General features: G+C 38.2%; 1 protein-coding gene across 2 annotated transcripts in view; it reads left to right on the top strand.

Annotated features, from left to right (window-relative positions):
• Positions 1-14757, top strand: part of MED13 (mediator complex subunit 13) — a 76559-nt gene that overhangs the window by 35711 nt on the left and 26091 nt on the right. Inside the window, exons 5-10 of one of the 2 annotated variants that reach the window (XM_050928761.1) lie at positions 848-1045; positions 4441-4635; positions 7227-7389; positions 7715-7825; positions 9318-9549; positions 9706-10004. In XM_050928761.1, the coding sequence (XP_050784718.1) occupies positions 848-1045; positions 4441-4635; positions 7227-7389; positions 7715-7825; positions 9318-9549; positions 9706-10004 (1198 nt within the window). Of the gene's footprint in view, positions 1-847; positions 1046-4440; positions 4636-7226; positions 7390-7714; positions 7826-9317; positions 10005-14757 lie in introns of both variants that reach the window. The other variant, XM_050928760.1, reaches the window with a different exon arrangement.

Raw genomic sequence — 14757 nt, 5'->3', positions numbered from 1 at the left:
TTTTTCCCATGAGTTCCCTCTCCAGTCCTAGCTTGAGCTGTAGCGCAGGCTGGCTCCTTTTGAAGATGGGAAGAGAGAGCTTGGGGGCTGGATCTGATCAGTGTACTGTATGTTTGACACCCCTATCCTAGAGAATGGGCTCCCATACTGGCTACTATAACTAGTGGTTCTATGTGGGAACACATTAGCCTTGTCTATTAATACTGTTCCAGAAATGGTGCTGACTGTGGGTTGTCCTGTTCTATGTTTGCAGTTAAACTGTGTTCAGAAACAGTTTAACTGCACTGCTGCTGATGCCCATTGAAAACAGGTAACTTTCCTAATGTAGGCAAGACTATCATATTTCCTTATGTGTAGTCAGTCTGATCAATGTCTATCATAATTTCATTGTAACAAACAGAATGAGGAGGTGACTACATGTAGACGATTGAGCAGCAAGTTAACACTATCGCAAAGAAAGCAAAACCAGACTCTCAGATGCCACAAATTCATTTTTACCTTCACCTGTTCATGTGCACAGACAACTGCATACTCCTTTCTATCCATGATGCAATTTTCTGTCACAGATGTTCAGGTGGATTAACTTCTAACTGCTGTTATGGTACATTAATTCTTACATAACTCATCTTCTTTCAGTACATATACATTTTAATGAGGTATAATAAATTCTTCTTCTAAGATGTGAGTGTAAGGTTCTTCTTCTTATACTGTACTGTAGTGAGGTACAGTCTAACCTGTCATTTTAAATGGATTATTTGGTAGTAGGTGTTGGCCGAAATCCTGGTCATGGAGGAGGTGCAAATCATTCTCTAGGTATATCCTAAAATTATTTGTTTTGTATATCCAGTTATCCTAAGTCCATTTGGATTAAATGGCACACTCACAGGACAGTCATTCAAGCTCTCGGATTCATCTACAAAAAAGCTGATTGGTGAATGGAAACAATTCTATCCTATCACATCTAACCTGAAGGAGGGTTCTGAGGAAAAACAAGAAGAGATGGATTGGGAAGATGACTCTCTGGCTGCTGTGGAAGTCCTTGTAGGTATGTAATCTTAATGCATGCTGCTTCTTTACTGAAATTCTCTGGCCAAGTAGGAGCAGGCTTATTTTAAAGGTAAACAGTGATCTAGTAAACCTTGTGAATGTAAGAGATTCCTGAATCTGACTTCTGTTCCTTTCTGCATGTTACACACTGTTTTGAAAATAGTTTTTAGCTGCCTTTATTTTGCTGTACCAGCCAAAATGATTCTATAAGTGACAAATCCTTTTCAATTACCTGGTGCAGGTAAGAAGCTTTATTTTGGGTCCTATAGACCCAAGCTTATATGGGTTTTATAGCTAAAACATAAATGACAGTTGAAAATGTCTGTCCTGAAATCTGCTGTAGGAGTGATGTAATAGTATTTCTTCCCAAACTTTCGAAAGCTAAGGCTCCTTCAGAAAAATGAAATCTCCCCTTCAGTCTCGCTATGTGACGCTCGAGGCCTATGAAAAATGAGTGTTCGTTCACAGTAGATTGTGTTGATCTTCATAATATACTTTTTCTTATGCGAGTTGTGGACTGGAATAGTTAACAATGTTGACATTTAAAGTAACAGTGTTGGCATCTGAATTTAAACCCAGTGAGGTGAACTGGGCGTTTCACTTCTCCGAGCTACTGCTTCAGGTTCTCTGCATACTTGGGCAGACCTGGTTGCATTGGTTATACCAGGGGTCGGCAACCTTTCAGAAGTGGTGTACCAAGTCTTCATTTATTCACTCTAATGTATGGTTTCGTGTGCCAGTAACACATTTTAACCTTTTTTAGAAGGTCTCTTTCTGTAAGTCTATAATATACAACTAAACTATTGTTGTATGTAAAGTAAATAAGGTTTCAAAATTTTAAGAAGCTTCATTAAAAATTAAATTAAAATGCAGAGCCCCCTAGAGCAGTGGCCAGGACCTGGACAGTGTGAGTGCCACTGAAAATCAGCTCATGTGCCACCTTTGGCACACGTGCCATAGGTTGCCTACCCCTTGGTTATACAGTACTTGGGTCACATCTTCATGGTTTTCTTCACAACTATGGCTGCTAGTAGCTTTAAAATGAAGGCCAAGGCATTGGAGAACAATTAAGGCCTGTCCACTGTGTCCTCCCCCACTTTCCAAAGCTAAACTCTAACCAGAAATCTTTTGACCCAGCAGAGCCCTATGGGTCAAGAGCTTTTGGAATGTTGCCATCTAATACGGTTATTTTTGGACCTCAAGTGCTGTAATGTGAAGGCTCTGGGTTTAAACCCTGATGATGATTCATGATGGGAATGTTGTTTGTTGTAAATATTAGAATATTTTTGCCTTCTGTTTTTAAAAAAAAAAAACAATCTAGAAGAGTTGAGAAATGCCAAATTCATGGTGAGCCATACAAGCTTAATTTGTTAGCTTGTGCATCATGACCTTTAATCATATGATGGCATACTGTCTTTTTCCACAGGACTGCAGCCTCATTTGTGCACAGGCTAGACACACAAGGAGGCTGAATTACAGTTGCATAGGCAGCTGTAAATCTGGTATTTGCTAATATTTGAGTGCTTGACTTTGTAATCTAAATGTCCTTTTACTGTTTTGTATGTAATATAATTGTAATTGAAGGTGTGGGGAAAACTAACCTACATGCATGATCACCCTTTTCTAAATCTTCTAAATTTAGTCTTTTGGAGATAGATTTTGTATCTTTTCTTGTCTCTTAGAACCCTATGTGTTTTTTCTACTTCCCAAGTTTTCCATTATGTATATATAATTGAGGTAGCATTTAGAGACATGGGCCTCCTTTTTGCTAATAGTTGTGTAAATATAATAGAGATGCTCTGCCCTCAAGAGTTTAAAGTCTAAGTATAAGACTTTAGAAAATATTATTCTATTATTTTATAACAAACAGGTGAGGGCTACAAGGAAGCAGTGAGGTGAACTGGTCAGCATTGTAAAGAGTGCCTTCATAAACTTTAGCATTGAGCCTCTGGATTTGATACACAAAGCCAAGGATAACTTCTTTCCATAACAGCCAGTCAACAGTGCTCTTCAATTGACCAGAGAGTTCATCATTGAATGATCTAAGACATTCCCAGTGTTTGTTCCCGCTGTACTTACAGCCCCTGTTGAACTGAAGTAAAAAACTGGGGATCAAATAGGAGGTCCTATTAGGCAGGACAGAGATCTTACTGTAATAAACTTAATTGGAATCTTTGAATTTCTTTACTTGAATACCCAGATACCTTTCGTCTGTCATGTTTGTTAGCCTGTGAAATTTCTATTTAAGGAAACCCAGCATATATTTTCAGCTTTTTAGGAAGTTTAAAATATTGGAAATTGTTGACTTTATCTACCAGTTTCACCTCCCCCCTCTTTCAAGTAACGTATACAAAGCCTATGTCTGTACTCCCCCTCCCTAAACTATATCCTATCTTGAGCTGAGATCCTGTACCGAAAGTTTCATAGGAGACTGAACTTTTACAGAAAAGAGATTGTAGTACAGATGACATACTATACAATCTTAATTATACAAGTTATTTCTATAATTAACAGCTTAATTTTTAATTTATAAGTAAGACATATAAGGTAATCTCTTCCCCACTCGTCTTTAAAAATAATAATGGAAGGAAATGTGCAAAAGAAAACCTGACTTCACTATTAAGCCAGCACAAATATGTGACCTTTATTTGCTAGGCTAAATTATTAAAAATGCCTTAATTTTACTGTAGCTGACTCTTTCTTTTTTAATAGTAGCAAAGAAGCAAATACTTGGGGGTGGGAGAGATTAAAATGAAGAAACTTCTACCAAAGTGAAGTTGCCACAATACCAAGTATGAATTAATTGACAAGGAGTGCCCCTGTTGAATGAAGTTGCTATATTGGAGAAACTGAAAAAGTAGGGTAAATTATATTGAATGACTGACAAGTAACACATTTAGAATAGCAGTGGACAGGAGGATAATTACAAGAAAGGAGAGCTTGTAATGGTATTGAAACTCATCACAGTAACTGGTGGCATAATAGCCGTTTTATATGTTGGAACACCTTGTATAGAAAAATGGTTTTAGACTTCATCAGAATACCTCTGAACAAGAACTGTCACTGGTACTGCAACAGTTACAATACATTAACATATTTAACATAATTAAACCAAACCTCTCAGAATGACTGCTATTCAGTCATTCTTTATGAAACAGTGAAAGGAGCTACATGATTGGCCTCAAGTTTTCTGGCTTGTTTTAGTTCTCTCATATAATATATAAGGCAGTAGTTAATATTGCAATGTGATTTAAAAACAAAACAAAACAAAACCAAAAACCTAAAGACTGGAGAGAGAGAATCTCATATTTGGTCATGTAGCTGGTACTCAATGACTGAGTTGAAATATATATATATATATATATATATAATGACTATATGCTTCTTTTTTAGCTGGTGTGCGAATGGTCTACCCAGCATGCTTTGTTCTAGTTCCTCAGACAGACGTTCCTGCTCCTAGCACTGTGGGGATTTCTCACTGTTCAACTACTTGCTTGGGTGTCCACCAAGTGCCTGTTTCCACAAGGGATCCTGTCATGTCTTCTGTAACTTTGACTCCACCTACGTCCCCAGAGGAAGTTCAGACAGGTATAGTCAATATTCCCTTTTCCAAAAAGAAAACTGTCTTGAGGTTTCTGCTTAAAATAAACTCTCAGAATGTTTAGATAGTATTCAGAGCACTCTATGCAATTGATTTGTAACCTCCAGTGTGTTGTCCTTTAACTGTCACTTTAATCCTAAAACTATTTGAATTGTAATAATATACTAGATTTTTATCATTAACACTTCTGAATTTTTTATAAAAATATTAATTTAGTACAAGAATGATATTTGCAAAATGGTTGTAATTTAAAACCTGAATGTTGGTTTGGGTGGACAGTACTTGTAACTGTTATGCAGAAACTCTGGTTTGGGAGTGAAAAGGTGACATTCCCAGCCTCTTTACATTGCTTAAAGGCTGATTCCAGAGCATTTTGATAATGTTGGAGAAGGCCGCTTACTTTCTCATCTATGAGCAATCACAGGTGTAGTTTTCAGTTGTCAATCTGTATCAGGCTAAAAAACTCAGAATTCAAGAGTCGGGAAAGTCTTAGTGTTAGCACTAGAGCTCTTCTAATGAAAGTCTAGTCACTGCCTTGAGACTTTTGAATACCTCCTTAGCCAGAGTGAATAAAAATCAATGATTTTTAAAATAGATTTTTTTAAATTTAAGTCCTGCATTTTTTCTTTTTAAAAACAATGCTGTTTGAAATTATGATAAACTTAACTTTAGCCTATATTAAGGACCTAAATTTACTATGAACATAATTGAAACAACAAATAAAAAAAATGCTGTGTCAATGAAACCTCTGCATCTTTTAATGAGTTAGTGTTGCTTTTCTGATTACATACAGAATTAGAGGAAAACATTTTTTGTTTTTGAGGTCAGCTCAAGTTTTATAAATGTCACTATTATGTACTGCATTAAGCATCTGTATTTTCAGTTTTTACGGTTGAGGAAATGCTGATATTTACATATTTCCAAATGTCAGTACTGTGAGGGTTGTTTTTTTTTTTTTGTTGTGTAGAGAAGCTTCCACATTCATTACTTATGGTTTCAGTCTAGCTAACAGGTGCAGAGAGAATATTTTCTTTTGGACTAATTGATTCAGAATTAAGAAACCGATGGGGAAAGCTGGAAAGCTGCCTTTATTTTTTTTTTTTTCCCCTTCCTCTTCCAATCTGTGAATAAAAACCAGGGGATGAGGTCTATTAATTCGAAAAACTTGAAGCACATAAGGACAGATTATCAAAAATACTTAGGTGCCTAAAGATGCAGATAGGTGTCTAGTGAGATTTTCAAAAGATCTTAAACAAGTTTGGATCTCTTTCCCATTGATTCCGGTGGGGATTAGGCACTTAAATTCCTACTGCATCTTTGGGTACCTAAATACCTTTGTTTTGGGTTGTCATGGGCCAGATTCTTAATCAGCCAATTTACTAACTCCCAACTAATAATTCTTGTTTCAAAAAATCCGTTTTACATACAACACATGAATAAAGTTTTTGATATGTACATATACAGCACATCTAAGGTATTTAATTAATAAAATATTGGTGTGTTTATGCATTTTTAATTAAATTCCAATTTTCATCCAAATGCAGCACGACACAAATCACAAGTAAAAATATAATTTAGTAAATGCAGAAGGCATCATGCCCTTTGTACCATTCTACATAAGTCGTCTTCCTTTGGAATTTACATCCTTCAAAATGGTTACAGTATATACCTGCACTTAATTATTCATCTGTGTTCCCCCAATGAATAGTATATTAGATAATTGGGGAATATCAAAATGCAATAGGAATTGCAGAAGGCCATGTTAAGGGATGGAATTAAAACCCACTGAAGTTACTGTAAAGATTCCTGTTGACTTCAGTGGCCTTTGGATCAAACTGTATATGGTGAAGGATTAAGAATTATTTTTATACAGTTTACATGTTTTTGGGTGTTTTTATATCTATATAAAGTACGCGTGCACACACACAAGTTACACGCAAATATATGCTTAAGAAGTCCTGTTGGTGCTGCTTTTAGTTTGAAATGTATATTTAAACTTGTTCCTTGAAAAAGAGGTGCAGTAGTCCTAGAGATATATTTTCTTCTAGGGGAGGAGGTTTTCTTTCTAATATTTGGCTCATGAAGAAAAATATTGACCAGAGTAATACACCTTGTTAGGGGTGGGGGGAGAGAGTCATTCTACTTGTGATAACACATGAAAGAGCGAAAACAGCAGAGATTGTTTAATATGATCACAAAATGCAAAATACATTTGTTCTTGGATAGGTTCAATAGTGTTCCTATTGCAGGAGTGAGATTCTATTAAATGTTCAATGTAGCTTCTAAAGAAATTTGAGGTGGCATGGGAACTCACTTCAGTTTAAATTTGTATGCTGTTTTTCTGTATGACATGACACTATCTCACTGTACACCATGTATACCTACATTTTTTCCTACTTTTTTTATTCCTAATTTTAAAATACGTAACAAAATACATCCCTCAAAGGATGGTGTTTTGTTTTGCACATCGACTGGAACGGTTTTTGAGTTGTATGGACCTCTAGAGTCATGTTGCCCGATTGGCTAAAATTATTATTATTATTATTATTTTACTTTTATGCTGCTTTTCTATTTTCAGTTGATGCTCAGTCAGCCCAGAAGTGGGTGAAATTTTCTTCTGTTTCTGATGGATTTAGCTCTGACAGTACTAGCCACCACGGTGGCAAAATCCCTAGAAAACTAGCCAATCAGGTGGTGGATCGAGTTTGGCAAGAATGCAATATGAACAGAGCACAGAACAAGTATGTACTCCTTTCTGAAACTGACATTAAAGCTGTTATTAAATATATGCCTTAATTATATATAAATATTGTACAGCTTCTTGCTGCACAAAATAGTTTGAAGCAAGGCTACTAAAGCCTGTTGTTAATCAGCAAAGTGTGTGTTACTTTTTGAAACACTTTAAAGAAGTAACTTACTGCAAATGCTAGTTCACATTGCTTATTTCTTCAGTATAACGTTTATTATCTTTCCTGACTCTAGTATCTATTAACATTTAGCAGAGGGTAAAAACTACGAGATAACATACATTCTAGTTAACAATAACTCCCCAATATTGAATCGTAGGAGAAAGTATTCTGCTACGTCAAATGGCTTATGTGTTGAAGAGACAGCTGACAAAGTAGCATCCTGGGATTTTGTTGAAGCCACACAGAGGACAAATTGCAATTGCTCAAGGTATAGTACCTAGTAGACTTGTCCAATAATGTAGACACAGTGAAGTATGCGGGAAGGGTTTTAATGACGGACTTGGGAATACTAAACCATAACTGTCAGTACTGTGCAGGACCTACATGATGATTTATTAGGTCATGTATCCTGAGTCCTGAACTCCATTATAGACTCTTGGTGAAGGGCTCACACCTACAGTTAGACTAACAAGTGGATTTTTCTTTCTTTGCATGTATCAGCACAGTGATCTAATGGCAGCTAAATGTGGATTTCTGAATTCAAATGTGGAGTTCTGAGGGCACGTAAGGCCTGGGACTAGAGAGGCAATATGCTACCTCCCTAGTGGGAGGGAGCATTCATAATCTTTGCACTAGCCAAAGAATCCTAATGTGGTGTTGGCAGGTATAGGAGGAAGAAGTCAGAAAGAGCTGGTGTGGGGCCTTGAGGATTTGGGAAGGAGATACTTTTCCCTTTGTTGGGGCAGTATCTGCATTCTCCAGAAAGGTGAGTGGATTGGAAACCCCTGTTATGGCTGATTAACAGTATTAAGCAGCACTTGCTTCCAGTGAACATCGCACAATACCTAGAGACCACTGGAAAAACCTTGTGTTCTAATTTCCAGATTTCTGTTATATTTATTTGCTTTGAAAAGTGTGGGGGAAAAGATTTCGAGAACATACTAACAGTTGTGTTTGAAATGTAATAGAAGTACCATTAATCCCAATGGTAGCCTAGGTTGGGGCTTTTTGGACTTTTTTTGTTGTTACACCACACAGAATATCAAATGTTATGTGGCTGTGATGTTAATGATTAAGTTTAAGAGCTTATCTGCACAGGCACAAAGGAAAGTTAATCTGAATTAACTAAAAGTGTGAATTAATAGTGGATTACTTGGGTTTTCATAATTATATGTTCCAGATCTGAAGAAGAATTTTGTGTAGTTCAAAAGCTTGTCTTCCAATAAAAGATATTACCTCACCCAACTTCTCTCTCTCTCAAAACTAGGCTACCATATTTTTCCTGCTTCACTCTTTAATACCTTCTAGAACAGTGCTTTACAAAGTCGGGCTGCTGCTTGTTCAGGGAAAGCCTCTAGTGGTCTGGGCCAGTTTTGTTTACCTGCCGCATCTCCAGGTTCGGCCGATCGCGGCTCCCACTGGCTGTGGTTCGCCGCTCCAGGCCAATGGGGGCTGTCGGAAGGGCGGCTAGCACTTCCCTCGACCCGCGCCGCTTTCCACAGCCTCCATTGGCTTGGAGCTGCGAACCGCAGCCAGTGGGAGCCGCGATCGGCCTAACCTGCAGACACAGCAGGTAAACAAACCGGCCCGGACCACCAGAGGCTTTCCCTGAACAAGTGGCAGACCGGCTTTGAGAAGCACTGTTCTAGAATACTTAGAATTTCTCAAAAGTGATGTATTTATTTTTAAAGAAAAATCAAGTATAAGTGTAGATATACTTCAGGGATTCATTGAAATATTATTGTCCATTTGTTTTCCAGGCACAAAAATCTTAAACCAAGAAGTTCGGGTCAGCAGGGGCAGGCACCACCTGTAGGCCAACAACAACAAGCAGCTCCGAAGCACAAGACAAATGAGAAGCAAGAGAAGGGGGATAAGCCACAAAAACGCCCTCTGACTCCTTTTCACCATCGTGCATCTATTAGTGACGATGTTGCCATGGAGGCAGATTCAGCAAGTCAGAGGCTTGTGATCACAGCACCAGACAGTCAAGTGAGATTTTCAAATATCAGAACTAATAATGATGTAGCAAAGACTCCTCAGATGCATGGCAGTGAAATGGCAAATTCACCTCAACCACCACCACTTAGTCCCCACCCATGTGATGTAGTTGATGAAGGGGTAACTAAAACTCCTTCTACTCCTCAGAGCCAGCATTTCTATCAGATGCCAACACCAGATCCCTTGGTTCCCACAAAAACAATGGAAGACAGGATAGACCCCTTGTCTCAGCCTTTTCCACCTCAATTCCCAGAAGTTATAGAACCTACAATGTATGTTGGTACTGCAATGAATTTGGAGGAAGATGATGCTAACACTACTTGGAAGTTTTACAAAGTTCCAAAGAAAAAGGATGTGGAATTCTTACCACCACAACTTCCAAGTGATAAATTCAGAGATGATCCAGTAGGACCAACTGGGCAGGACAACATAACATCAGTTACAGAGTAGGTATTTTTTTTGAAAGCACTCAATAATGTAACTCACTATAAAATTGCCAAACAGAGTCTTTTTTAAACCAGATTAGTATGTCATTTCTTTAATACAGTATGTGGTATTTGAACTGCAATCTCATTCAAAACGTCAATGATTTTTGTGAAAGGACATTTGAGTTTCACAGTAACCCTTTAGGAACTCCATTCATGCAATAGAGAGAGCATTCATTTGTCTGAGTTCGGAAAATGTTGGTGTCCTTAGAGAAAAACCATTAAAAGTGCCTTGTAATAATTTGAGATTCTTTATCACAGAGCTGAATCTCCAAAATGAAAGTTTGGTGTGTGTTTGTAATCAAAAGTCAAGAGTTTTTTACCATATGGAAATATGTCATGAAACAGAATAGGTACTGTAAGTTTGTCTGCTGACCTGGAGCCCAAGATATAATGGCCTTAAAGTCACAGCTAACTTTAAACGTATGAGTGTGAGTAGTCCCACTGACTACTACAACTACTTGCTTGCATAAAGTTAGGCACATGAGTAAGGACCTTGCTAACTCACAGCTTAAATTAGGAGGAATTGAAGAGCACAGTCAAGGGGTACTGTTCATGTTTCCATCATTAATCTCTCTTCTGCAGATGAATTGTGCCTGTTTGGGACTGTAAAGTGTATTTACTCCTTCCCACCCAGTGGACCCAAATAGATTCCTAGTTGTCCAGTAGAAGGATTGGTATCTTTCTAACAGACTTGAGTTTTGTAACAACTTTCAAATCTTAATTAATAGTTCATGATTTAAGAGACTGAACTGAAACTTGACTTTCCTATTTGGTCAAATTCTCCTTTTAAAACTGGATTGATTATTTTTATAGTTCTGATTTTTCCACATTACTGAGTTTAGCTGTATGTGATCCAGGCCACTAGAAGGCACATTAGTAAAAATTAGCCTGGTAGACAAAAAGGCATCTGCTGCTTTTAAGTGAACACAGGATAAGAGTTCTGTGGTCATGATTTCTTCAAGTCTTTGATTCAGGTCCACTGTAAGTCCCATTCTTACACACCCTCCTCTGCCCCCACTTCCATCATATGCATTGTAGAAGGTCTCAGACCAAGAGAATCCTGTAGGTGTGGGAACGTGCTTGTAGTTCCAGTTTTAATAGATGAATACATAGAAACAGTATATGTTTGTCCATGTGTCTGACTAGCTTTTATATGCTGTAATATATGTTCCTTTGAATACCTGTTTAATTCTCCCTCTTGTTTGACTCTTTTTGAAAAGCTCAAATCATTTTCCATATAAATGTGTGCAGGAGCATTTTCAGAGCAACTCCAGCCTGTGTTCTAGCGTAGCCTCTTTTTTTCATAATGGGCTACCCTTCTGTGTTCTTCTGCCTCTTCCTTTGTGATCAGAAGAACCTAGCACAGAAGAGGAAAACATGTTCTTGATAGTTGGATCTGTCTGTAAGCTAGAATTCTATAGTCAGTTATATTGCAAGTAGGACTGCTTTGATAGTCCTTTCTAGGTGGAGATCCAGACTCGTCCCACTGTTTGTATAATTAGAAATACTCGGTCAGAGAAGCATGCTGAAGACGGCTTTTGCTCCGTGCTGCTACCTTAACATTAAACTAGTGTTTTATCTAAAATTCTGGAAGTTTTTTGGGGGGGGCTAAAAATATTAGTCTCAGGTAGCAACATAGCTGCATTAGCCCGTATTACACATTGAAGGGATATAGAGCAAGAAGCCAGCAATGGAAACTCTCTTGTACTGGACAGGGAAATAGCTGAAAGATTTTTAACAGCAGTTCAGCTTGGAAGGTCAGCTCTGCTTCAGATCAGACTTGCTAAGTATTGGGGAATTTTTGTCTGAGGACATTTGATTCCATTTTCAAAGAAAAAGTGTGAGCCAGAGACTGATTTTTTTTTCCTCTTCTCATATTGAGTCTTCTGTATATATAAAATAAAGAAGATATCTGTAGGTTCGTAGAAGATAATTGATTGGCCTCATTCTGTTAAACTCTAGAAGCTTCATATACTCTGTTTTACCTTTGTTTCAAGTGTTTCAGAAGCTGTGGTGAGAAAAAGCAATTGTTTTGAGTGACCTTTAGAAAGTACATACTTGGTATTATTACTGGGAGCAGAAGAGGAGTCAGTCATGCTGCCTGGAAGACATCAGTTTTTAAGAGGGGCCACAGCTACTGTAAAATATCTGCAATCTGGTTGTTGAGGTCAAGGGACTGTTCAGTTATCTCTGTTGCAGTGCCCCAATCAGTGCTTTTTTATTCAATGTGACACTTCTTTTGTATCTTGCAGAAAAATGCCTTAATAAAGAGATTGAGGTTATCAGTCAAGGAAAGCTAACTATTGAGATTTCTGTTGTTGATGCTAATAGCCCACAAATCTCATGGAAATGCTTACTTTTAAATAATCTTTCTTCAGGGCAGACAAACTTATTTGGATAAGACTCAATCTAGGTTTCTTTTGGAAACTGGTTTTTCAGCCCTCTGTAAAATGATCCTCAAGCCACCATAAGCTACCTCCTTGTAGTATTTTAGCACTGTAAGAAAGCTTGAGCTATGTGGGTTTTTTAAAGAGAGACTGTGTTCAGTTCCAGATAGATAAAAGGGTACAGATTCTTTCAGATTTTATAAATTGGTTTAGAAGTTTAGCTGTAGTGAGATTTTTAACATTTTGCCCAAAATGTTAATTTGAGTCTGTCTGCAGCTCACTTCATCACTTCTGCCCCCTCGCCCCCTTAAGACTTCCATAGTTTTGATAAATTATGGAACGAGTTAGAGGCAATAGCTTTTAGTTTTAAAGTTAATTTGATTGAGTCAAAATAATAGCATCTCTGCTCTTTATATATTAAACTAGTCCTCTGGATATATTTACATACTCTTTTATGCCAGTTTTTCTTTTGTGGACTTGCTTCTTTCAGAAACACTCCTAGATTGATATAAGAATGGTGCAGAAAGCGAAATGTTTCCTTCCTGTAAACTCAGTAGCTACAAGTTCATGTAGCAGCAGAAACTGACTCTAGAAAGTATTGATGACTTTCACAGTAGAGAAATGTGTTTGAGGAACAGCCCTGTTGATTGATTGTGTATTATTTCCAGTCTGAACCATATTCTTCCAGTGTTTACTACTATGTGAAGTTTTAACTTGATGGAAATGTACCAATTTCTTGATGTGCAGTCATACAAGCATTTTGTCTTTGGCTTGCTAAAAAAGGATAGGTATTGGAACTCACAGAAGGAAATATTGCCAGAAAATAAACCACCAAAAGGACTTAAACTAATCTTCTTAAATTTTTTTTTAATTCTAATTGTTGTACTCATTTAAATAAAATACAGGGCTTGAAAACTTACTCATCACTTTGTAGGGAGCTTCTCCTGGTGAAAGAAGGTGCCTGATCCATCCGTGTCAGCAAAATTTAAGCGTGTGTGTGTATAAAATTTCAAATTGTAGCCCATATAGTTGAAAAGAGAACCTTCCAAATGTGAACTGCATGCAAACAATTGCCGTTTTCTTTGCTGAGATTGTAAATACAGTAACTCCTCACTTAATGTTGTAGTTAGTTACGTTCCTGAAAAATGTAACTTTAAACAAAATGATGTTAAGCGAATCCAATTTACCCATAAGAATTTAATGTAAATGAGCGGGTTAGGTTCCAGGGAAATTTTCCTCACCAGATAAGACAGCCCCCCCCCACTATACGTTTTAAACAGTTTAATATTGGTACATAGTGATGACGATTGTGAAGCTTGGTTGAGGTGGAGGAGTCAGAGGGTGGGATATATCCCTTACTGCTAACTAATGAACTAGCAATTGGTTGAGCCCTCAAAGTTAACCCTCTCACTCTGCAAGGCAGCAGGAATGGAGGGAGATATGCACATTTCCCTTAAGTACACTGCCTTGTTAATTAGATCAGCTTGCTGAGACCACAGATGCTACAAGCTCTCTCTGTCCTGAGCCCTGCTCTATGGAAGATGGTAAGTGGGGTGCAGGGGGGAGGGGGACACTCTGACATTACCCCCCTTCTTCCTCCCCCGCCCCCCCCCCCCCCCCCCCCGGCACAGCAAGCAGGAGTCTCGGGGAGCAGCTCCAAGGCAGAGGGCAGGAGCAGCACATGGCAGTGGAGGGGTGGGGACACAGCTGAACTGCAGGCAGCTGCTGCACAGGGAACTTAGGAGAGCAGGGAGCTGATAGGAGGCTGCTGGTCCATCCTAGTTCCAAGCCCACACCAGCTAGCTGCAACAGACTGCTCTTCCTGCAAGCAGTAGACACAGCAGGCAGCTGCCAAATGTCGTTAGAAGGGAGCATTACGCAACATTAAATGAGCATGTTCCCTAATTTGATCAGCAACGTAACAAGGACACAACGTTAACCAGACAGCTTTAAGTGAGGAGTTACTGTAGCCAGTTTGTCTACTGCTTATAGCTTTCTACCACAGCAGGAGAGTGAAACTAAGACTGTCAGTTTCACTGGCTATTCACACCCTTTGTGTAATAGTCAAACTGACAACTATCATAACTATTTTGCTGTTTTGAAATGCTGAGAGCAGCAGCAGAGGTACTGGAGCTTTTCTTCTCTCTATCTTTTATACTGGCCTTTGGCTGATAGTTTTAGTTTTCCAGCTAGCAGGGTCTGGGAATTCTTTCAAGACATAGCCTGTGTAGTGTTACAACATTCAATTGTCAGTTTCTTCCACCCTTCCAGACAGTAAAGAAATATATATTCTAATTCAAGGTTTACTCTTGTCAGAGTAAGAA

The sequence above is a fragment of the Gopherus flavomarginatus genome, chromosome 19 (genome assembly GCF_025201925.1).
Source record: "Gopherus flavomarginatus isolate rGopFla2 chromosome 19, rGopFla2.mat.asm, whole genome shotgun sequence".
Taxonomy (NCBI): Eukaryota; Metazoa; Chordata; order Testudines; family Testudinidae; genus Gopherus; species Gopherus flavomarginatus.
Note: the sequence above shows the minus strand (reverse complement) of the source record. Positions and strands in the feature narration are given on the sequence as shown.